This window comes from Ixodes scapularis, unplaced genomic scaffold (assembly GCF_016920785.2).
Source record: "Ixodes scapularis isolate PalLabHiFi unplaced genomic scaffold, ASM1692078v2 PGA_scaffold1__304_contigs__length_218370807, whole genome shotgun sequence".
Lineage (NCBI taxonomy): Eukaryota > Metazoa > Arthropoda > Arachnida > Ixodida > Ixodidae > Ixodes > Ixodes scapularis.
This window is the reverse complement of record NW_024609846.1, coordinates 198,825,997-198,848,314: the sequence shown is the minus strand read 5'-3', so window position 1 is coordinate 198,848,314 and position 22,318 is coordinate 198,825,997. Positions and strand designations below refer to the sequence as shown.

The 22,318-nt window shown below is 45.5% G+C and overlaps 3 protein-coding genes across 4 annotated transcripts in view; 1 reads left to right on the top strand and 2 right to left on the bottom strand.

Annotated features, from left to right (window-relative positions):
- LOC8037516 (lysophospholipase D GDPD1) overlaps window positions 1-1,853 on the bottom strand; it is a 29,735-nt gene extending 27,882 nt beyond the window's left edge. For both annotated transcript variants that reach the window (XM_040216210.3, XM_040216209.2), the window contains exons 1-3: window positions 1,608-1,853; window positions 1,134-1,259; window positions 1,016-1,058 (exon numbers count right to left, since the gene is read on the bottom strand). In XM_040216210.3, coding sequence (XP_040072144.1) covers window positions 1,016-1,058; window positions 1,134-1,257 — 167 coding nt within the window. In that variant the 5' untranslated portion in view covers window positions 1,258-1,259; window positions 1,608-1,853. The remainder of the gene's footprint in view (window positions 1-1,015; window positions 1,059-1,133; window positions 1,260-1,607) is intronic.
- Window positions 1,854-15,308: 13,455 nt separating this feature from the next.
- Window positions 15,309-21,818, top strand: LOC8037514 (pleckstrin homology domain-containing family M member 1). The gene is made up of 2 exons (XM_029976584.4): window positions 15,309-16,847; window positions 20,562-21,818. The coding sequence occupies exons 1-2, from the start codon at window positions 15,507-15,509 to the stop codon at window positions 21,465-21,467; spliced, it is 2,247 nt and encodes a 748-aa protein (XP_029832444.2). The 5' UTR covers window positions 15,309-15,506; the 3' UTR covers window positions 21,468-21,818.
- Window positions 21,819-21,840: 22 nt separating this feature from the next.
- Window positions 21,841-22,318, bottom strand: part of LOC115317039 — a 97,612-nt gene continuing 97,134 nt past the window's right edge. The window contains exon 14 of the mRNA XM_042291047.1: window positions 21,841-22,298. Coding sequence (XP_042146981.1) covers window positions 22,176-22,298 — 123 coding nt within the window. The 3' untranslated portion in view covers window positions 21,841-22,175. The remainder of the gene's footprint in view (window positions 22,299-22,318) is intronic.

Here is a 22,318-nt window from a genome sequence, read left to right as displayed (position 1 = left end):
TCCTAACTATTGTATCACACAGATACCTTAGTTATTTTTTAAATATTAGCTATATATTAGTAGAATAATATCTGCAAATTATATCATAATTATTAAATTATTTCATGAGATACAGACCTCCAAAGTTTGCCATTTGTCGTTCGAGCAGGCATGTTTGTCAATTTTTAGAAAAATAAATAAATTTTAAATAAATATGATTACTTTATATTACAAGCAAGCTTTACCCATAGTTTGCGCCTAAAACGTATTAGAGTTCTCCTAATGTTATCGCTTTAGTTATTCACTCTCAAACTGGCCCCCTCCATCCTGTCCACCACCTTATGCCTTACGATTTTTCCTGTCCCCAAGTATTTTTTCTAGTCAAAACTAAGTTTGGATTCGTTCATACCAGACACTAGACAATAACATATAAAAACATCAGTTGATTTGAAAATGTCGACTAGACATCCTTTGGTCGATCTTATCTGAAATCACCCAGCTACTGCGTCGGACCCAATTAGACGAAGTCCGAATGCGTAATTGTCGGTGAGGTAACCTTTGAGTGCACATAAAAAAACCATTCCTGGCAGAAATCCCTGAGCCTTACACTACGATGTATCCCGTTTCGTATGAGCTGATTTCAGATGTTTTATTTGTAATTTATTTTGATGTTGCAATTTGTCATTTATAATTTCCAAACGGGCGGTTCAGCGCCCTGAAACGGTTCGCGAACCGGTTCGCGGATCGAATTAATCGAACTGGAACTGAACCGGAACAAAATAAATTTACCTGAACCTGAACCGTAACCGAGCCCGTATTTTTTTCGGTTCGACACACTCAGATATATATATATATATATATATATATATATATATATATATATATATATATATATATATATATATATATATATACATACATATATATATATATATATATTTCTTTTTTAGATGCTAAAGGCATGAATATAACACGAAAGTACCAGCACGGCTGTGTGAGCAGCCCCTGTGCACATGCAAAAGCAAAGTTTACATACTGCCTGAAAGCTGTCAAAGTGTTCTCCAAATTTTCTGCCGATCCTGAAACGAGCAAAATGCACATTAATATAGACATTCTCGCTCTTTTCGCTCGTGCGCATGAATCGCGCGACTTACCACCCCGGTGACTGATATGTCGGCAGGGAAATTTGAGTTGCTTCCGACGATGTAAGAGGCAGGGGTACTTGAAGAGGATCACAGACGTAACGATGTAGCCGCTGATCAGCGTCACGGCGAACATATCTAGACGGAATAAAGGCACATCATCGTTGCACAAAGACATCGTCTCGACGTTGTCACTCGCCGATTGTTCAAGTGAACTTTTCAAGACGAGAGAGAAAATAAAATTTGCGGATGTGGCGAGGGGGGAAACAGCGGAACAGTCTTGCCGCGCCCGCTCCGAGAAAGCGAAACCTACACGCGACGATCTCCCGAGCGTGCGTCACTATTGATGACATTATCGAACAGATAACATCATTTCTTTTTTTAGATTTATATCGCAGAACCACGCGTGCGTGACCACTGCTCAGCAGCGGAGTGCTGTTTTTAAATGAATGACCACCTTGAGAAGACGAAGCGATCGAGTCGTACCTTCCGTCGGAGCGGTGCTCGCAGCTATGGAGCGCCCTTCCGCGCGCTCGCGGGTATCATTCTTCTCCGCAACGCTCGGCTAGACTCAGGGACGTCAGGGAAACGGCAAGCAGGAACGGTTCCTAATGTAGCCAGACGGCAAACCGGAATGAAATACGATCATAATTCACACATAACACGACCCACTGTAGCACCACTAGCACCGCCAGCGATTGACCGCAGTTGGCCCTAAAGTTCGGCTAAACAACGACTACTCGCAATCCACATATGCGCAGCTAGTTCACTTTAGCAGCATAGAGCTGATAGAGCCATAGCCAATGAGCCATACATACCAGCCATACTGGCTGTGGCTAGTGGCTACTGGACCGTGTGCAACATGCATAGAGATCATATGGCAACATGATCTGTACGGTGTGCAATATATTTGGATGATTAGGATACACGGTTTAGCGTTTAGCGTTTAGCCAGTTTAGCTACGGAAATTGCGTGAGTCGTGCTTGGCAGTGTGCAATCGTGGTGCCGCCTCGTTCAAATGACCGAAGGCTCACTTTAGATGTGCTGCGCACGGGGACTTGCCTTGAAGCCGGTAGTACCCGTGCCCTGCTAGATGATGCTGTACTGCTCGTTTTAGGAAGCAGTACACGTGCACTGTCACGGAGCACAGGTGTGCGGCGGACCGAAGCGCTGCCTTGAAGCTGCTAGTTCCTGTGCCGTGCTAGGTGATGCTGTGCTGCCTCCCAAGTTGTACTAGCGTGGACGTGCATTTTCGCGGTGCACAGGTGTTGCAGTTGTTATTGAGTCCGCTGGTCTGCCGCACGTTTTGTCGACACAAACGTTTCATCAACATTCGTTACGCGAATTGCAAGCTGTATGGACATTCCATCGCGCGTGTATCACTGGGGCGTGTGTTACAGGGGAGGATGCAGGTATTTCCTGAGGGGGGGTCAGGTGTTGGTCAGTGTATCATACGTTTAGGAACCCCCTTCCCCTCTCCCTCGTTTCACGCCCTAAATTTCACACATGCAGAAATCAAGAGGGGGGTCAGGACATCCGCCCCTGGCATGTTACCTACTCAACCCACCCGTTCACGCCGCTTTGCGGCGACATTCTGCAGCGGCTCATTACCGGAAAAGTGGTCCCACAGCCATTTCAGTTCAATTCGTCCGCAGCAGTCTTCAAAACCCCGAAGGAAAGGACTTATTCGCACATAATGCCACTGAAACAATGCAGCTTCTTTACTGGTCAGGATAGGATAGACACTCTTCTGTCAGTTTTGTTATATTACGCTTGGTCCAGTCCTTCTATCAATCTTTACCATTCTGGAAAGTTAGGCCATGCTCGGCTGTCATCGTATGTCCTGGTGGAGATGCTGGGTACTTAACCTTTAGCCCTTCCCTCTGGGTGCACCCTGGCAGCTCCTCAGTCGAGTTTACAGTGGAAGAAGTACATTTAGGTGGTGACTCTGGCCGCTCTTCCCGCGGGGAGCGAGCTTCCAGATCGTGTTCGGAGCTAGCTACGAACCAGGAGTATACTCTGTTTCACCTTATGATGTACCGCAGGAAGGGCTACAAGCGCGAGCTCCTTGCTCTGGGACACGTCTTGGCGGCACAAGCTCTCGTGACTTCTGCCAAAGCTATGAGCTCGCACTTCTAGCCTTCGCTGCGGTACAACATAAGGTGAAACAAAGTATAGTTAGTTCTGCGCCGCCGCAGAGGGTGCTAAGGTGTGAGCACTGCGGGTATGAGGTCTCTCCTCGGCCACGGTGTCGGGGGGGCATAGCTTGCTCGCCTCTTTTGCAGTGTGGTCGTGATGTGCGGCCAGTGGCTGGCCTCACGTTTTGCTTTGGTGCTGTGTCGATCACAGGTGCCACCATCGTGCACGAAGGTGAGCCTTAACCCGAAGAAGTTATGCTATACGGATGGGAAAGACTTGCTTCGTTCCCAACTGCGATTCGGGGTACCGGAACTGCGCAGAGCGAGTGTCCTTGTTTAAAGCTCCATCGAACGACGCTCGCCTGGAGCAGTGGCGTCGTGCAATCCCGAGGGCCAATCACAAGTTACTTCCTAGTCTCCTCATCTCGTTGACCAAGTGAAGACCAAGCTTGACAGTCTAATTTCTGTCAAAGACTGGGAATGCAATGTCTGGACAGAAAAGGCTGAAGAATCCAAGGCTGTGGACTGCATACTATATTATGTAACTAGGTTTTTGAGTATGAAAATGAAAAAAGCTACACGCTGCCCTGCATGCCGATCCACTTTCAGCATCAACAAGAACACTTTTGCTGAAGCAGCACTGACAAACTTAAAGAACAGAGGAGGCCTCATACACCCCAACAAGAACCTTTTCCAGCTACTGAAAAAGCGGAACAGCTCTTCGTGGAAAATAAAAGCCACAAGACTGTCTACTGGGACACAATCGACAGCGTTCTTGACACATGCACAATAACGTTTCCATGCGCTCAACACGAAGAAACAATTGCCCAGTTGCTTTACTACTACTTCAGCATGCGAATGCGACAACACTGTAAGCATATTACGATGAGTAGGAACAAACAAACTCAAGAAAAGAAGAAATCAGCAAAGCAGCGCTCGTCTTAGTTTAAGAGCATGGGCGAGAAACAGGATGTAGGAGATGGCGTTCTTTGGTAGCATGCAGTGAATTCAGCTTTGTGCACATTTTAAAGCAAAAATATTTGTCAGGTATTTTTTTACCTGTAAGAAAAGGTGACACCATATTGTGAAAGCATAGATAAAAAGTGATTTATGTCCTATAACCACTACTATTGTTTGACCTTCAGTTACTGTGTCATCATGTCAGTCAGTATGTCATCATACTGTGTCATCATTTCAGACACTATGTCACCATAAATAGAATTTTTTTCTGCTCACAAGGTTTGTATGTTCCACAGTACAAGTTGACATTGTATCCATAGACCATTTGTAAAGCTATAACCTTTATGCGCATGTAACAAATTATTTAGGCCCCACTATGTAACATTATTAGAATTTTTTTCAATAAGAAGGCAGGAGCAGGGTGGAAAAAATCACCCGACCTCCTATAAAGCCACGCATGTGTTTAAACAATTTACGGAACTGTTACCAAACATGCTGTTTGACAAAACATGTGAGCACGACCCAGCTGTTTACTCTAAATTATTGAAGGCCCAGTAGATTATGCCGGGAAGTTTTATATTTACACCAGTATTTTTGTCACGTTGAGCCATCATCGGAATGTTCTCGTCTAAAAAAACAGGAACTGCACAGGGGAAAAGGCAATCGGTGCCAGTGTGCCAACATAAATCTGCCATTTCACGACACAGTACACGGGGACCGAGTAAAGAATGCATTATTTCCTTCACAAGCCCTTTATACAAGCCTTCAAAGGCCCATATATACTTGGGCGCCATCTATCGCCGTGCAAACGAAGCGCGCTCGGTGCGCCAAACAATGTGGTCGCTGTGCGAGACAGAGTCGTCACCTAAATGTATTTCTTCCACCCTGGCCAAGTCTCCCGACAACGGGACACGTGTAGCGGACTGTCCCATATCTTACACTCCCGGCGACCCGTGAACCAAATCCAATCCCCAGCTTGGCAGAAAAACCGCAAGACGAGCGAGTCAACCAACAGCGAACCCTCCAAATACACGAAGAACCAGTCGCTGTCACCAGGAAGAACCACTGGAATTCGGCCTCCTGCCAGAAAAACCGAAGCGGACTAAGCCAATGACAAACCCATAGCAGCAAACCGCATTCGCTCCCACCATTGTTTGCGTGCCCATCGCACATCGCACTCTGACGCCCTTTCACGGCAAGGTGTACGAAGACGTTGAGGATTGGATTGAACAATATGACTGTGTTGCCTGCCATAATGTGTGGGCAGATGACCAGCACCTGCCAAACCTATACCGGTCGTGGAAGAAACTGCCAGGCACTGGTTTGAGAACCACGAATCCTTCTTAGTGTCGTGGGCAGTTTGCAAAATCGAGCTGAATGCATGTTCGTCAGCCAACGTTTCAGAGAGAGAATCGAATACCTAATTCGGTCCAGGACACGGCCCAAACAAGAGCATCACCGCCTTCGTGGAGGATGTTTTGCACCTGATTACGTGCCCACGCCGACCCTTATGCTACAGGGGACAAGAAGCTGAGAATCCTCGTATACCTCATGTGAGGGACAACCTCTTTGGCAGCCTTGTCTGCAACCCTCCGACAACAGTCGAAGGGCTCTTTATTGAGGCTTCCAACATTGAATGTGCACTACGTGTCCAAGCCCGTCACTATCAACAACTCCCCAGCGTCTTGAGACTCGAGTCGTCCAGCTGCAACTTCGACGTCAGCCTCCCAGCATCCGCGACATCATACACAATGTTGGCTGAGAGGAGGTCAGGAAGCTACTTCCTGCCACCTGTCACCTGACTTCTATTTCAGCTGCCGAGATTGTACGGGAAGAAGTTCAACAGGCATTTCAATTGGAGTACTCTGTGAGCGAAGCGGCATCCGACAAACCGAGGGTGACTTACGCCGCAATGGTACAATGATTGCCACTGGCTGCTCATTAGTATGCCCATTCAACGGGCACCCCAATGCCACAGTATTTCCGACGTCGGGAAGAACCGGTCTAGGTCCGCACTGAACAAAGTACAGTCGAACTCGGATATATAGAATTTAAAGGGGATCGTAAAATAGTTTGAGACATAGATAGTTTGATATACAAAAATATGTTAACTCAAGCTCCAGTTAACATTTCCACGCGTTTCTGCTAATACCGAAGGCCACGACAAACGGGACCTTACCAAATAGAGCCTCTAAGAGCCGCTAAATAAAGTGGAGCCTAGTTTTTGATCGTTTACGCCGGGCCACGACCTCCATACAGCGCCGACAACAAAACACAAAAATAATTTAAAAAAACAAAAAAAAAGCGAGCTGCATAAAACAAAAAAAAAAAAGAAACTGATCCATAGAATAAAGTTAAACGGGTCATGAAACACTTCTCCAACTTCTTCCTGTTTCGCTTTCCTTCTCAACTCATAAATTGCGCATTCCACCACACAGTTAAAGGAGACGAAAAGGGGGAGTCCCCTCTTACTTGGAATCTTGTTTGTATACCCGGACAGAGCATTGTCCCCCTAGAAGATTAGCCCATCGCTCAAAATTCAGACAAAAGTTGCTTTCCCCACCCCGTTCACTCCGAAGCTGACAGTGCTGTGGAAGCTACATGCTCGTTGGGCCAGCCACACTTTTGCCACGTGATCACGCTCTCTCGCGCATACCCACGTGCATTGAATGAGGTCGGGTGATGAAAGGGAGGCGGCTGATTGGTCGGGTAAGCGAATAGCTTCTACCACAATGTCAGCTTAGGGGTGAAGGGAATAAGGGAGGTCCGGTATCGTGTTGCAGTGCAGAAAGAACTTGTTAACCCCTTGCAAACTCATTTTTTTTTCTTCAAGGAACAAACAGCAAAATTTTATTTTCAACAGGCAAGTTGCATTAAAATAAGACAAAAATATTTCCTCGACTTCCAGGTGTTATATCTTGCTCTAAATCAGGACTTCTGATCCGAGTCCCACTGGCGTGCAGACGCCAAAGTTGATTGAATGCTTGCAGGATTCACATCGTTTTCATCACTCCTGTCACCGCCCATCAAACCACCGTCCAATTCCTAAAAACTGAAAAGGCTGAAGGATTCGTCGCCACATATGCCCGACCATTAATCCCATTAAAAAATGAGGTTTTGTATCTCTTTGTCGGCTAAAGTTGACCTCCGTGCCAAAGCCATGTTGTTTTAGCGTAAATGATCACAAGCGACTGCACTTTCTTTTTTTTTTTGCTAACTGGAGAATTCTTTTTCTGTAAAACAACAAAACAAACGAGCAAACTTCCCAGGGTAAATGGAGCAACAGGGGTGGTTTAGCCACCTGCCAGAGCGTGCGCTAAACAAGCGCCGTAATCGAAACGCGAGTCACACTCATCGGGCTTTATGGTTCGTAAGAGGTGGCATGAGTGACACTCGTTACTAGGAAGCAAGGAGTTAAAGAACCATTTAATAAGAATCAATAATTATGTAATCAAGAGGAAATAAACCTCCTTGATATACTACCAGTTTGCATCATATTCACACTGCAGCCATGACGCCTCAGAGTCTACACACCAAGAATGGTGTTCACTGCATGCGTTGCAGCTTTTGAGGACACTTGCATCTCTGGCCCCCCAATATAATTAATAGGACAAACCAGACTGGCAGACTTGTTGCATGGGGCTGCACTTCTTCCACCTCTCCTGAACATGTGGTGCATCTGAAAACAAGCTCCAGAGATGTGAAAATGTTATTTATTCATTTATTCCCTCCAAGGGCATTTGTAGGCATTGCGGAGAGGATAGTTAGAACTACACACATGATAATAACATCATAGCACGCTGACATTAATGAGCACAAAACCAGCCAGCTATTGAAAATAAATATTATGCTCATAAGAAATATTTATTTCTGTAACTTGTTAAAGGGGCATTGACACCCCAAAGGTCATATGTTTTTATTGTCTAAAACGATGCAAGTTGCACTCATAGACACAAAAGAAAAACCGCATTGCGAAAAAAAAATTTCGCGTGCGCGCGCGCGCCTTTTTATTTTTGGCGTTTGAGTCTCCCGCCTCTCGCCTCCTCGCTTCTTTTGATTCGTGACGTCAAGAATCATAAAATTTAGAAGCTTTGTAGGGGACATCTCGATAACATTTAATAACGACAATCCGAAAACATGTTTTTTAACGCAATTGCGAACGCACTACGGCCCTTCTTTTTGAAATACCAAAAATTGGGAGTTTGTTGTGGTGCCGTCTCCTGGATTTGTATCCTCCCTCGGAAAACAGGCGACACCGCTCAAAAACGGTCCGCCGGCTCTCGCTCCTTTCCTTCTCGCTTTGGGTCGCCATGGCAACAGCAGGGAGTCGTGAAAGAAAGTGGACTCTCAGGACTCCGCAATATTTGACGTCAACGCACCGGCGCGGATAGCGTGGGAACTTCGAATTCGGCATTTGGAAATTGTTTTTTTACTGCACAAGTACTGAATTCCCAAATTTTGAATTTTGAGGGTAATGTCCCGGCATCATTTTCAATCGTTTCAGACAATAAAAAAATATATGATTTTGATGTGTCAGTGCCCCTTTAATTACAAATACCGACAGAGCTCTGAGCATCTAGTCTAATAGCATGTGTTGATGCACTGTCATGTAGCAGGACATTTCCTATACGTATAACACAATCGACCCTTTGCAAAACCCCATCAAGCAACATTGAGTGTCACCATTTTTTTTTTTTTGGCGTAAAGCATGTGAATGGGCCCCAGTTCACATCAATTGCTAATGCCGCACTCGAGTCCAATAGGCACTGAGCCAAGTTCACAGTGATTGCTGACATAACATTCTTGTTGAACATATGTCCAAAGTATGAAGGCCTTGGGTAATTAGCATAGTAGCTACTGTACTTTGTTCCATAACAATTTGGCAAATAGCCAAGGCTACAGTCCCAGAGAGCCAATATGCAAGTTGGAGAAAGCCATGTGACAACACATCATCAGGGTGATGTCCTTCTGCAGAGATTGGTCGCATACCTTCACTCCATCTCTCTAAATGGCTAAGGGGGCTGTGGCAGTTGCACTTTGCCAAGCTATGGTGAAACAAAGTATAGGCAGTGCACACTTTTGAAAAGAGTCTGTCAAAGAGACTGAAAGGAATGGTAGTCAACATTTTGCAGCAAGACTGCTTCTTTGGGAAAGGGGCGAACAGAAATAAAAACTTATCTCGTCCAGGTAATTAGAACAAGTAAACATTCAACCGATTGATACAACACACTCTTGTCGAAAAAATTATGGCTGCAGTAAATCCTAGAAAAGAAAAAATGTGTGTAGTTAATTTTCTATTTCCGAGTTGCATTAAATTTAATGAATTCTAGAAAGGAGTAGTGCTATCTCTGTATCTTTAAAGGAGCGATGCAACGAGTTTTGTATTTTGCGGAAATACCGCTTAGAGCGGATTCCTGACGTTAATGACCTGTGAAATACCCATTCGTTTTTCACCACACGCAATCCAAGTGGCAGAAAAAAATAAAGAAAAACAAGCAGAGTTCACCCCCTCAACTCGCAGCCAGAACAAGCGGCCACGTGATCTGGAGCCGATTATATGCTGCCAATCTTGATCATAGCCCTGCGCTGGGGTTGGCAAAGCACGGGACACGCGCTGCGTTCCAGACATTGTTATGGTTCGGCTGTTGTCGTCATCGCAGCGATTGGACACAGGACACTACCCGAATGCTTCTCGAGCTATAGATTGTCACGAGCCCCAAATCGAGTGCCGCACAAAATGCTCGGGTCCAATCTATGAGCCGCATTCAAATATCGTCACTGGGCGGTACTGCTACCGCCCAGCTACGTCATCAGGTTTTGCGAAGGAGAGATTGAATGAAAACGCTCGGTTTTGTCCTCGAAATTACAGTGCACCAAAGGAGTTTCTTGGTCAGTGGCGTTGCGTGCCAGTATCCTTGAGTCCCACAGTGCCAGTAAGCTCGTGTAAAGTGAAAAACATTCCAATTGAATATCGTTGCACCGCCCCTTTAAGGAATCTCTGTATCTTAAAAAAGTGGGGCTGGATATTTTTTTTTTTTTTCAGTATTCTAGATGTTGGAATGAAGAATTAGACAACCATCTAAGAGGAGTCTTATCATACACATGGAGGTGATTGTGGACCATTGGTACCGATCGGCAGGGTCAAGAGCCTACTAATTTCTAAGGGTCGTCGGATGCAGTAATTTGTGCACTGATCAATAAAAGATGTGAAGACTTGCTAACTGTGTTCTGAGTTCCAAGGGGATAAAAAAAATGATTCATGGACGTTAGTAATGAACTTTTTTTTTGGATGACTGGTTCGAATGCTTTGTAAGAGCTCGCGTGCACGCCACTTAAACAAACACCAACTTTTCACTTGAAAAAAAAAAAAAAAAGTACTGCGATTGAGATTAAATTACTGAAATGAAAACACGTTATATCAAAACCCTGAGAACTGCCAATTTGTAAAATCATTGATTAGTACAAAAGGTTGAAAATCGCACAAGCTTCCTTGCTAAAAGTTGCCGTAGTACTTCGGTGACCCAGGTTTAAAAACAACTGCCCCTAGGACCTACACGTGACGCCTTTCGCTTCAATTCTGACATTCCAACGTTCAAACGAAGCTAGTAAAATGCGACAATTATGATCAAAGTTATCTCATACAGGGTTCGTACAGAATTTTCGGTATAAAATTCAAGGACTTTTCAAGGATTTCAAGGGCATCAGAAGACAAAATTCAAGGAATGTTCGAAGAAATAGACTGATCCCACCAAGCGTTCGGCGCATGCGTGACGCCGCCATAACTTTAGTTCGCAGGAGGTAGGCAGCAGTGCACAAGACGGCTCGTGCCGCCTTATGCTCCACACGCGCAGAGCTCCAGCGAGGTTGTCGCACGTGCAGAGACTAAAGCTCCCTCGATGCATTGCGGCAGCGGTGGCGTAGCCAAACTGGCTGGTGAGATCGGTCTATTCCTTCGTTGACAGGAGTTAAGAAATAAGCTCCGTTTTGGAAAGAATTTCTCGTTCTGCAGCAGCTATAGCTGTTTCCTTTTCTTTTGCTGCTCGGCGAAAACTATTGGCCTTGGCCAAAAGTGTCAACTCATTCTTCGCCTCAGCATCTTCTGAGAAGCATTCCACTGACTTGCGCAAGCACTTTAGAGTTTTCTGGAGTTTCGACTTCCTCTCATGCATTCCCTCCAGCTCCATTTCAACTGCTTTTCTCTTCAAAATTTTCTGTTCACTGGCTGCTTTTTTCTTGTGCTCTTCTAAGTATGCAGCGTATTTCTGCCTTGCTAGGCGTACAGAGGACTTTAACTCCTTCAACAGTGGAATATTGAGCGGGCCACTGTGATATTTGCTAGCGTTTCGACAGATTGTGCACTTCGCTCGGAAGGAGTCATTTGTATCTGGTCTCACCCACTGGCCTTTGTGTTCCAGCCAAGAAGGCTGCAGCTTACACTTTTCACCCGGCATTTCGGCTTTCAATCTCAACTGAAAGTGTCTCATGTTTACCAACATGATCCTCAACACACTCAATGCAAAGCAAGAATGGCAATGACACAGGACGCCTTGGATTGGATTGGCTTTATCATTTAGACGATGCGGCATTTATGCATTTGTTGGAGGATTTTGATCGTTTCAACTTTTAAGGATATTTAAGGGCCCTTAAACGGCTTTTAATGAAATCAAGGGTATTCAAGGAGCTGTACTAATCAACAATTTGTTTGAAAAACAGCGCGAAAGACACACGGACAAGAAGGAGAGACACAGGACGGAGGCGCTGACTGTCAACTATATATTTAGAAGAAACACAGAGAAATTCACGCGAGGATGACTTCGTCTTTTTCCTCTTCCACCAGTCATTCACCGTTTTGCACGCAACATTGTAAATCATATCAAATTAAAACACACCAGCACGCTAAATCACACCAGCACAGGTATACATACGCCCTCGCGTCTTCTTCCCCCTTTCTTCTTTCTTCGATCTTCAAGTCTCTGGTCAGCCCATGTCCAAAAAAACCATCTCACTGTCCACTAGGTTAATGGATGGTTGGCTCACGCACCCGGGTTTTTGTTTTGCTATATGGTAAGCTTCTACTACCTCCCTCGACAGCTGGTCTTTGTGTTTAAACAGCACGTTTGTGTCGCTAAATCGTGGCTGACATCCACAATCTCGGCAGTGGACAGCTAAATGGGAGTATGCGTTACCTTTTAATGAACTGTGGTGCTCGCGTAGGCGAATGTTGAGGCAACGTCCCGTCTGACCTATATAAGAGTGACCGCATGAGAAAGGTATTTCATATACGGTCCCCCGTGCACAGGACACGAACTTCATGCCATGCTTTGCGCGACATCCAAAAAGTTCTGGCTTACTTTTCCTGCCAGCATGCTTTTTTACCACGTTTATAATCCCGCTTAGTTTGTTACGCGCTTAAAAAAGTATGTTTACCCCATACCTCGAACCGACTCCCTTTAACCCGTGTGAAAGACGATGGATATAAGGAATAACAGCGACATTCTTTTTGTCTGTCATGGCCTTTTCTTTGTCAGGTTTTCTGGAATCAATCTTGATGTACCGCGTCACCTTATCGCAGGCTGAAGTAATAACTGAGTCGGGAAAATTAGAGTCTCGGAGTCTAGTGATCTGTGCCGAGAAGCTTTCTTTCACCTAATGAAAACAAGATTTTGTCAACGCTGACTGTAAGCAAGAATACGCAATACCATTTTTTACGAGTTTTGAGTGTGCCGAACGATAGTCTAGTAATTTCTTCGTCGATCTGGGGTGGTGCATCCAGCATACATGATCTTCTTTCAAGTCAACAAGGATATCTAAAAATTGGATTTTGTACTCCTTAGGAGTCTCGGAGGTGAAACGCAGTCCTAACCCTTCTTCCGCGAACGTCTCTAACACTTCACTCATTGTTCTACTAAAATCCTTTTTTTCTACAAAAACCAAGTAATCATCTACATATCTAACAACTTTTTTGGTGCTCTTTGCCAGCCTGTGCTCAAGGGCCCTATCAACTTTACCCAGAAAAATACTGCTCAGCATAGGGGCCACTCTTGAATCTATACATACACCTGACTTTTGTACATAAACGTTATCCTTCCAATCGATAAACGTGGATTTTAGATACATAGACAAAAGCTCAAGGAACCCTTCTACTGAGACTCCACCTTTTGTTCTAAACCTCGTTTCATCGTTGCATTCAAAAATACATTCTTTTACGCTCTTCATGAGCTCATGATGGGGCATAGAGTAATATAACTCTTCCACATCTATGCTAAATACGCTACACCCTTCTGGATTGTTGTCTTTTAAGAATTTTATAACAGATATGGAGTTCGGAATGTTAAAAGGGTCATCAATCTCCAGTGAGTTGAGGTGATCTTGCAGATATCCTGAAACTGCCCTGAGCCAGGAATCTCGCTCCGACACTACTGTGCGGAATGGTATTTCTGGTTTATGAGTCTTTGCGGTAAAAAATACCTCTAACATAAGGTTTTTCTCTTTCTTGGCTTCATCTAAGACCTTTCCCAGGTTTAAGCTACTTAGAAGCTTAACCTTTGCTGGCTGTTCCGTGACCTGCCGAAAGTTCTTCTGTACAGCTGCGTTAGCCTTCTCATCAAAATTACCTTCCGGCAGAATAATAAAAAAGCCCTCTTTGTCAGACAACAGAATCCGCAACCCATTACTTGTCAGGTAACTGATAACCGGCCCTAAATTTCTGCTTCTAGGGGGCTTCCTTTAGTTTTTTGACAAAATTCCCACGCACTCATCGATGCATCTAGGCTTTTGTTCCTCCGCGACCCGCCGTGCAATTGACCGTGATAAAACCAGTTTATCCACCCGGTCCAACCCCGGCTCAAACCAAAACTTCAATCCTTTTGGTAAGAGATCTTAGTGCACCTCTGGAACCGACTGCTCTCCAAGTCGAAAAAAGAAGAAAGGAGGAAGAAGACGCGAGGGTGTATACCTGTGCTGGTGTGATTCAGTGTACTGGTGTGTTTTAATTTGATATGATTTACAATGTTGCGTGCAAAACGGTGAATGACTGGTGGAAGAGGAAAAAGACGAAGTCGTCCTCGCGTGAATTTCTCTGTGTTTCTTCTAAATATATAGTTGATAGTCAGCGCCTCCTCCTGTGTCTCTCTTGTCCGTGTGTCTTTCGCGCTGTTTTTCAAATGGATTCTTACCAACTCGCCCAACTTTCTATTCTTGTAAACAATTTGTTGATTAGTACAAAATGTAAAGATCCCAGGAGCTTCCTCGCTAAAAGTTGCTGTGATTATTTCATTTCATTTATTTGGTTCAGGAGAGTCGGGAGAAGAGCAGAAAGGCCATAGGCCCACACCAGTTGATTTGCAAACACCTATAATAATAATTAAAAAAAAAAGGAAAAAAGAGTTAAGACAATCTTTTTTTTTTTTTTTTTTTTTTTTTTTTTTTTTTTTAGGCCATACGTGCGACGCATACATTTCACATCGATTATCGGACATTCAAACAAAGCTAGGAGAATGCGAAAATCTCATGCTAAAAGCACTAAAAGTACTAAAAGTTCTATCGATCCTCGAACACATCCGGGAATCCGAGTACCGCTACGGCGATATGACTGATGCTGTCTCACATGGTCTCACAGGTGTTAGTATCCAGAGAAATCTTGCGCAAAAAGGATATAAAGTCTCATTCCTTCACGTCTTCACGTTATACCAGCGTCAGAGAGGACGAAGAATCCCGAAATCGTCAGCAAGCAGCGGCATATCACTGATATCACGACTACCGCGCACCGAACAAACTCGCATCCGCCAGCTCTGGGCGCTGCCATCTTACCGGTGACGTCACGGCTCTATGAGCTCACGTGATGAGTAGTCACTTTTTTGCGTACAAAATGGCGGCAACCAGGGGCTGCCACTTTTGAACTTCCTGTTTATCACTCTACCTGGGAGGGAGCCATATGATCCATAAGATGGAGCACTGAGCACTGGACAGTAAAGCTTCAGGTGTTTTGCATTAAAATAAAAAATGAAATAAAAAAAAAACTTCGTGGTAATTACCCCGGGGAAGCTACAGTTTCGTGTGTGTGCTGCGTGTTAATTTTCAGATCTAATCAGGGAATCAGCTGTTTTCCAAGAGGGCGCTGGGATCGTCTAAGATCGTCTAGGGTTCAAAAAAGATGGACGACAACAAGCAATAGAGGTTGGAACGCGCAGTACGACTTGTTGTGGTTGGGATGTAGGTTTGGCCCGTTCCGCTTTGTCCCTGTACCTTTAAGGCTCCTCTTTGATTAAGAAACTCAATCCGCCCCGAGATGATGCCTCTGTGGAAGAAGGCAACGTCCCCGACGATAGAGGAAGCGGCCAGGGATATTATGATCAAGCGCTCGCTCACAAAACATCTCGCCAAGTGCGTGCACGACTTACAGCAACAGCTTATCAACGCGGACGATGTTGTCATCGGTGGAGAGAACGTCTCGAACGTCTGCTTCTGCCTCGAGGCCATCTTCATCCACGGACTTAAGGACACTCTCGCCAAGAAGATGTCGAGCGTGTTTAACAGTGGCAACGAAAAGATACCGGACTTCTGGCCCGTGGCTATGGTGTACTCGCACAAGAACGTCCTGGCGCACATAAACAACCTGAGCCAGATCACGACGGACGTGGGGCGCTGTCGAGCGTGGCTTCGACTGGCGCTCAATGACTCCCTGCTTGTCAGCTACGTCGAAGCCATGATCCAGGACGGCAAGACGCTCCCCTGCTACTACCGCTCGACTGCCTACATGTCCGATCGCGAGCAGCCGGGCATCCTCAAGCAGTTCCTGGAGGGATTGGCGGGCTTCTCTTTCCAAGTGCCCGTCAACTGCGCCATCCTGAACTGCTGGAATCCGACCCCGCTGCAACTGGCAGGCCTCTGGAAGTTCGCGGACAGTGCGGAGCCCGTGATGCCGGCCTTCGACGTGACCGAGTTCTTCCAGCACGAGGCCGGTCAGTCGAGGCGGTTGCGCAGCAAACTATCCGTGACGGCGGCCAGGAAAGTGACCGCGTCTATGGCCATCCAGGCCGACGGGCCCGCGGCCGAGTCTCAGCACTCCGCAGCTTCGGGTCGCGGGGGTGGTGGTGTCGGAGTGGCCGAAGCGCCCTCGGCCATCGCGACGGCGGGCAACGAGGCCGCGCAAACAAACCCTGACGCCCCTCTAGAGCAGCCCGGAGAGGGCTCCAAGGAAGAAGGGGCGCAGACCACGGTCTCCACGTCCGTCGGTAGCAGCATCGGTTCGGCCCAAGTCCGCGAGCTGTTGCACGCGCTGCAGCTGGACGCGAACGAAGGCAGCGCCCAGCAGTCTGACCACACGGGATCTCCTGCGTCGGTGCCGGACTTGGACGCCATGGAGAGGTTCCCCGGGGAACCGCGGCGCTCCTTCGGCAACGTCCTCGACCCGAGCCAGGGCTGGTCTTCGCCGTTCGACGAAGACTATGAAGACGTCGACCCCCCCGCGGGCGGGGAGAGGTCGGACGGCGGCTCCGAGGGCTCCCTGGACCCGCAGAGCTACGACTCGTTGGTGCTCAGCTACACGCAGAACATCAACCAGAAGCTGAGCGGGACGCCCGAGATGAGGGACCTCATTTCTTCCGCCATTAGAGGCTCAGGAAGCCAGGTGAGGCTAATAGACACATTCTGCTTTTGCTTTCTTATTAGTATTTCGAATCTCCAGTACCGATTATGTGATCATTATTATTTGCTGCTTTCAACGCAACTTATGCAAGATGGCCTAAATGGGCGTTACTCAAAACCTTTTAGTTTTCCCGTTTGCATGCATATGAAAATCTCGTCTAGGCAGTCTTTTCTACATGTTCTGTATATCATTTTCTAGGTAAAAGGACCCTTTCTGAGAAATACGATGACACAAACCAAGGACATGACTCAAACTGTATATCTTTCCTTTGTTTATGTGGCCTTGGGTTCTTTAAGGCTTGAAAGTTCAGCACCATGCCTGTGTCTTGATGTTCGGGAAGCTTTTAAGCTCGGAGACGGGCACAAAGAGTGTCACACAAACAAGTGCTTGTCCGTGTCCGTCTCTGTTTGTGCTTACAAGTTTCCTGAGCACCATCCTTTATTATTATTTTTTTTTATTCAGAGATTACCTCACAGTGCCCGAGGGCATTACAGCAGGGGGATTAGTGTTGAAAAAAAACAACAACAAATCTTCATTTTCAGTGCACACTTGTAGCTCCGACGGCCCATTCCACTGTTTTAACAAAAAAAGAGTTGGCATACATGTTCATCTTGGTACCCTCTAATTTTGAAAGCATGATCGTTCCGTTTAGAAATGTAATATGGTTCTTTTAAATAAGTTTCACTGTTAATTCCAGTTTTATTTTAAATATCAAAAACGGAAACTTTAAATGCAATTTTTTATGGCAGGCTTGAATTGAATTGAAGTTTATTTGACATATGAAATGTGGGGGGGGGGGGGGGGGAGGAGCAAAAGGTTGCCGAAGCTACCTGACGAGGCTCCATTCTTCTTTTGGGCGCTACACCAGTCGCAGCAGCAGTGTAGAAGTCATACATATAAAATTCAAGCTGGAAATATTTTCACAGAAACTGTTTTGAAGTAAATTAAACAAACAAAACACAAAGTGGGATGACTTGCTTAACTCAATTCATAAATGAATGCATAAAATATTAATTATCTGAGTCTAGAGGGCATGAAGCAGCGGCCCAATATTTAAGCCGAGTGCGTAAAAATGTGCTCCCTTATTTCCTTTTTAAACCTCTGCAAAGAAGAACAGCAATTTATAAAATCTAATACTTCTGAAAATTTGTTTAAAAATTCCGGAATCAAAAAGCTCAATTTATGTGACCCGTAATTTGTGCGAATTGTTTCCTGAAGGAATAACTCATGCCATAAATTATATGTCGTAATTTTCTTTGGATATACATCTAGAGAGCGGTGTGAGTGCAAAAATCTAAATTGTCTATGCTTCGAACCGCTTTCTTTTGTAGGACAAGTAACCTGTTAAGATTCGTTGTTGCTGTTGTACCCCGGATAAGTAGTCAGTAGTTTAGGTGAGAGTATAACAATGCGTAATATAATTGATGTTTTGACCAACATGGAAGAAGCAATCTAAGCCTGCGTAATATGCCAATAAATTGGCAAAGTTTTGAGCAGAGGTGTTCGACATGGCGCGACCAAGTCAAACTTTCATCAAACCAGACACCAAGAAATTTATGTGAGCTTACATTTTTGATAATAGTTCTTTCAAATGTGACACTCATGCCATAAGTTACGGGTTTATTTTTTGGTTTAAAAATAATACATTTTGTTTTACCAGTGTTAAGCTGAAGTTTATTAGACCGCAACCATTGTGATAAATTGTTTAGCCACTGATTTGACAAGAATTCTAGTTCCATCAAGTTCAAATAAGAAAAAAATACATTTGTATCGTCGGCATACATAATAATGTCAGGTGTTTGTGGCAGATTAACAATTGCATTTATGTAGAGAAGAAATAACAGGTACCTAAAATAGATCCCTGAGGTACACCATACTCAATAGTTTCAAGCCTGGACTGCATGCCGTTTATTACTGTATACTGTGACCGTTCCATTAGATAATTTCGAATTAGGTCCAACGCCATACCTCTTATACCATATTTTGGAAATTTTTTTAAAAGAATATCATGCTTGATTGAGTCAAAAGCTTTCCTAAAACCTAAGAAAAGTCCGAGTGTAAACATTTTATTTTCTATATTGCTGGTTATCTTATCTTTTACTTTTAATAACGTCATTTCGATTGATTTGTCTTTTTGAAACCCATATTGCTGGTTTACGATCAGAGTATTGGCGGTAAGGAAGTTGGTGAGTCATGTGTTTATAAGTCGCTCTAATATTCTTGAAAAAAATGGTAAAACTGAGCTGAGAGAGGTTCCCAATTCAGTTCAGTCTTCATTTGAGTACAGCTGTCTCTCTGCGTGTACCGTCCCAGAACGAACCTAGCAGCTCTATTTTGTATTTATTCAAGTTGGTCTATTAAGGTTTTTTTGTTCCGGGTCCTAGAAGGCACAGGCATATTCCAAAATCGGCCTAACACATGTTAAATACACGGTTTCCTTTAAAGGGGCAGTGCAACGGTTTTAATGTTGAAAGAATTGCCAGTTTGCATTTTTTATATTGTTTATACAAGCCCAAGTGACCAAAAACGCGTCACCTTTCTTCAAAAAACGGCTATTCTGCTGCGTAATCGCAAGGCAAAAAACAAATTATTTGCCGATCTGCAGCCACCGGTGGCGGCTACGGGAACTAAAATGACGGCGTCTCTGGGGATACGTGGAAGTCAACAACCCCTGTCCCCCTCCACTGCTACACTCGCCGTCAGCCCCGTGGCGAACCGTCCTTTGTGTCCATCGCTCGCCGTGACCTTCGACGAGGCTAATTCTTTGAAAGTCGGCAATCGCGGAGGAAGCGGCTGGGGTCTCTGAAGAGAGGGCCCGAGGGGAAACCACGTGAACCCCCAGAGTACGTCACTCGAAAGTCGGCGTGGAGAGCTGAGAGGCACTTCGACCTTCGATTTGTTTCGTTTTTTAAATAAGAACTAGCGCTCGCAAGAAAATGCGGCTTTCGGTTTTTAGGTGACGCAGATTAATTTCCGCAGTTAATTGGCCAAAGTCTGAAAATCGTTGCACTGCCCCTTTAAGTTAGGGAGTGAACATTTTAGGCTTCGTTGAATAAAGTTCAGTGCCCTGCCAGCCTTTACAATCACGTCATCCACATGAGAATTCCACGAACAGTCAGTTGACCTAAGTATTTATACTTAGAATCCTTGTTTACTATTTTGTTATTTATATAATACTGGGGTTGAATTTTCTTCTTTTAAGTAAGACATAGATGTACACACTTTTTGGTATTTAAAGTCATTTTCCATGTACAGCACCACATTGTAATGTATTCTAAATCAATCTGTAACAGGGTGGCACACAAGCACTTCCCCAAAAAGAGAAAAGGAATGCATTTTAAATTGAAAGAAGGTAGCGGTTTGGTAGTCTTGTGCTACTGCTACCTTACGTACAGTTGGACTGCTTTTGACTTGTGTAGATTGAAAGTAGATTGAGTTTCGTCGATTGCTCTAGATGAAATTTTGCCCCCCATCCTCCCTGGGGCTCTTGGAAGTTTCGTAGTTTTGTTTGCGGCTCTTTGGCCATGTCAGCTTGGCCACCCCTGATCTATATTAAGAACAAAAGCGGTCCTAAGACAGAGCCCTGCACCAACTAGTGCAACAACAAGTGTTGTTAAACCTTTGTCTTGAGCACTCCCTCCACAAGGCAGTGTTTCCTTTAAGAAGGGTCTAATTATTCTGCATGGGCACTCATAGGCAGCTCAAGAGGATGCTGGTGCAGAGACAGAAGAGCGCAGCTCTACCACCGACTCCCTGGATGATCTGGCCGATTTCGAGGTGGTTCCGTCCTCACGTGCCCCCGATCCGCGGACAGCTCACCTGCTGTCCCTCCTCGGCAACATTCAGCAAGAGAAGGGCTTGGACCAGCAGTGCTACGAGTGCCGCGGCTGCAGTGCCCCCATAGGCATGATCTACGGGCCCTCGCACGTCTGCACCTATGACGGCTACTCTTACTGCCCCGACTGCATGCGCGAGGACAGCCACGTGATCCCAGCCCGCATGGTCCACAACTGGGACTTCCGGAAGCATCCCGTGTCCGTCGAAGCCAAGGCCTTGCTCAAGAAGTACGAGTCGGAGCCCCTCTTAGACTTGCGTGCCCTCAACCCTTCGCTGTATGCAGCTGTGCCCGAACTGGCCACCGTGCAGGTCCTGAGGTCTCAGCTGGGATTCCTGCGGCCTTATCTGCAGACGTGCTCCGAATCGGCATCGAGTGCACTCCGCAAGCTCATCTGGCCTCGGGAGCATCTGTATGAGCACGTCCACCTCTACTCTGCTTTCGACCTGTTGCAGGTGCCATCGGGTGCGCTGCAACGGACGCTGGAGAAGGCCATCAAGTTTGCACGGGCACATGTGTTGGCCTGTCAGCTGTGTGCAGCTAAGGGTTTTGTCTGCGAGATTTGTCAGGACCCCGCTATCATCTACGCCTTTGACACTGCAGTCACATACCACTGCGGATCCTGTTTCGCTGTGTACCACCGCACTTGCATTGAGAACAGTCGTTCGTGTCCCAAGTGTGAGCGCAGGCGTCAGCGCCAAGAGGCCTTAACAGACGACGAGGCAGCAGTGTCGCCGGCTACAAACACTGACACTGTCGTTTCGTGAGTGTTACCAGCTGGGACAGGAGCTGATTGTCCAAATTGTGTGAGAATCTTAGCAGCATGTACTGCTTGTTTTTAGAGATGTTGATTGTTTTTAAGTGCTCAGCTCCGTGTCTAAATTCATTTTAGCCAAATGTTCGAGACAGATTGGTTTTGAGTGCAACGACGTAAGAATGCATGGGCTGCACAGCAAGGAGAGTATCCATATGCTACTGAGATAGTCCAGTGATATAGCCATTCAAGTGCTCTTCTTAAATTGCTTTTATATACATGTATACATACAAACTCTACACGTAAGATGGGCAGACGTATGCCAGGATGATGCTATATTGCTAATATATTTTAAGGAACAGGGTTTTGTTTTGTCAGTTGTTTCCTTTCACTGTGCTTATCTTGGTGCTCTACTAATCTCTCCTCTGTGGGGACCCAGCTAGAGGCTTTGACGCAGGAAGCAGTAGAGATATGGAGCTATCTCCCACGATAACATTCAGAGGGACAAGGGTTTACTGCTATTGCCAATTGTTGTTGTGCACATTTTGGGCTCTGATATGGGCCTGGCAGTATGCCCTGCCCTCCCAAAATGCCTGCCTTTCATGTCCAGGCACTTTGTACCTTGGGTCTTAGCCTTGAAAGAAAGCGATACAGGAGAGCAGTCAAGGTCTGATACTAAGTAATCTGAAGAGGGTGAGGAGAGACAATAGATCTGCAGTTTTCAGGAAAGCAAGCTCTGGAGGATCTTCTGCTGGATTTTGACGATCCCTGTTGAGATTGCTAGGATGGACAGTCCAAGCCACATGCTGATGTGGCCCTCCAGATAGGTGATCAGTCCTGCAACCTGTTTGGGAACGAAAGCTT

Bases quoted from the DNA above. Each gene is read 5' to 3' on its own strand.
- LOC8037514 (XM_029976584.4), top strand. From the start codon at position 15,507: ATGATGCCTCTGTGGAAGAAGGCAACGTCCCCGACGATAGAGGAAGCG. The intron at 16,848-20,561 runs GTGAGGCTAATA...GGGCACTCATAG, and splicing joins TTAGAGGCTCAGGAAGCCAG to GCAGCTCAAGAGGATGCTGG.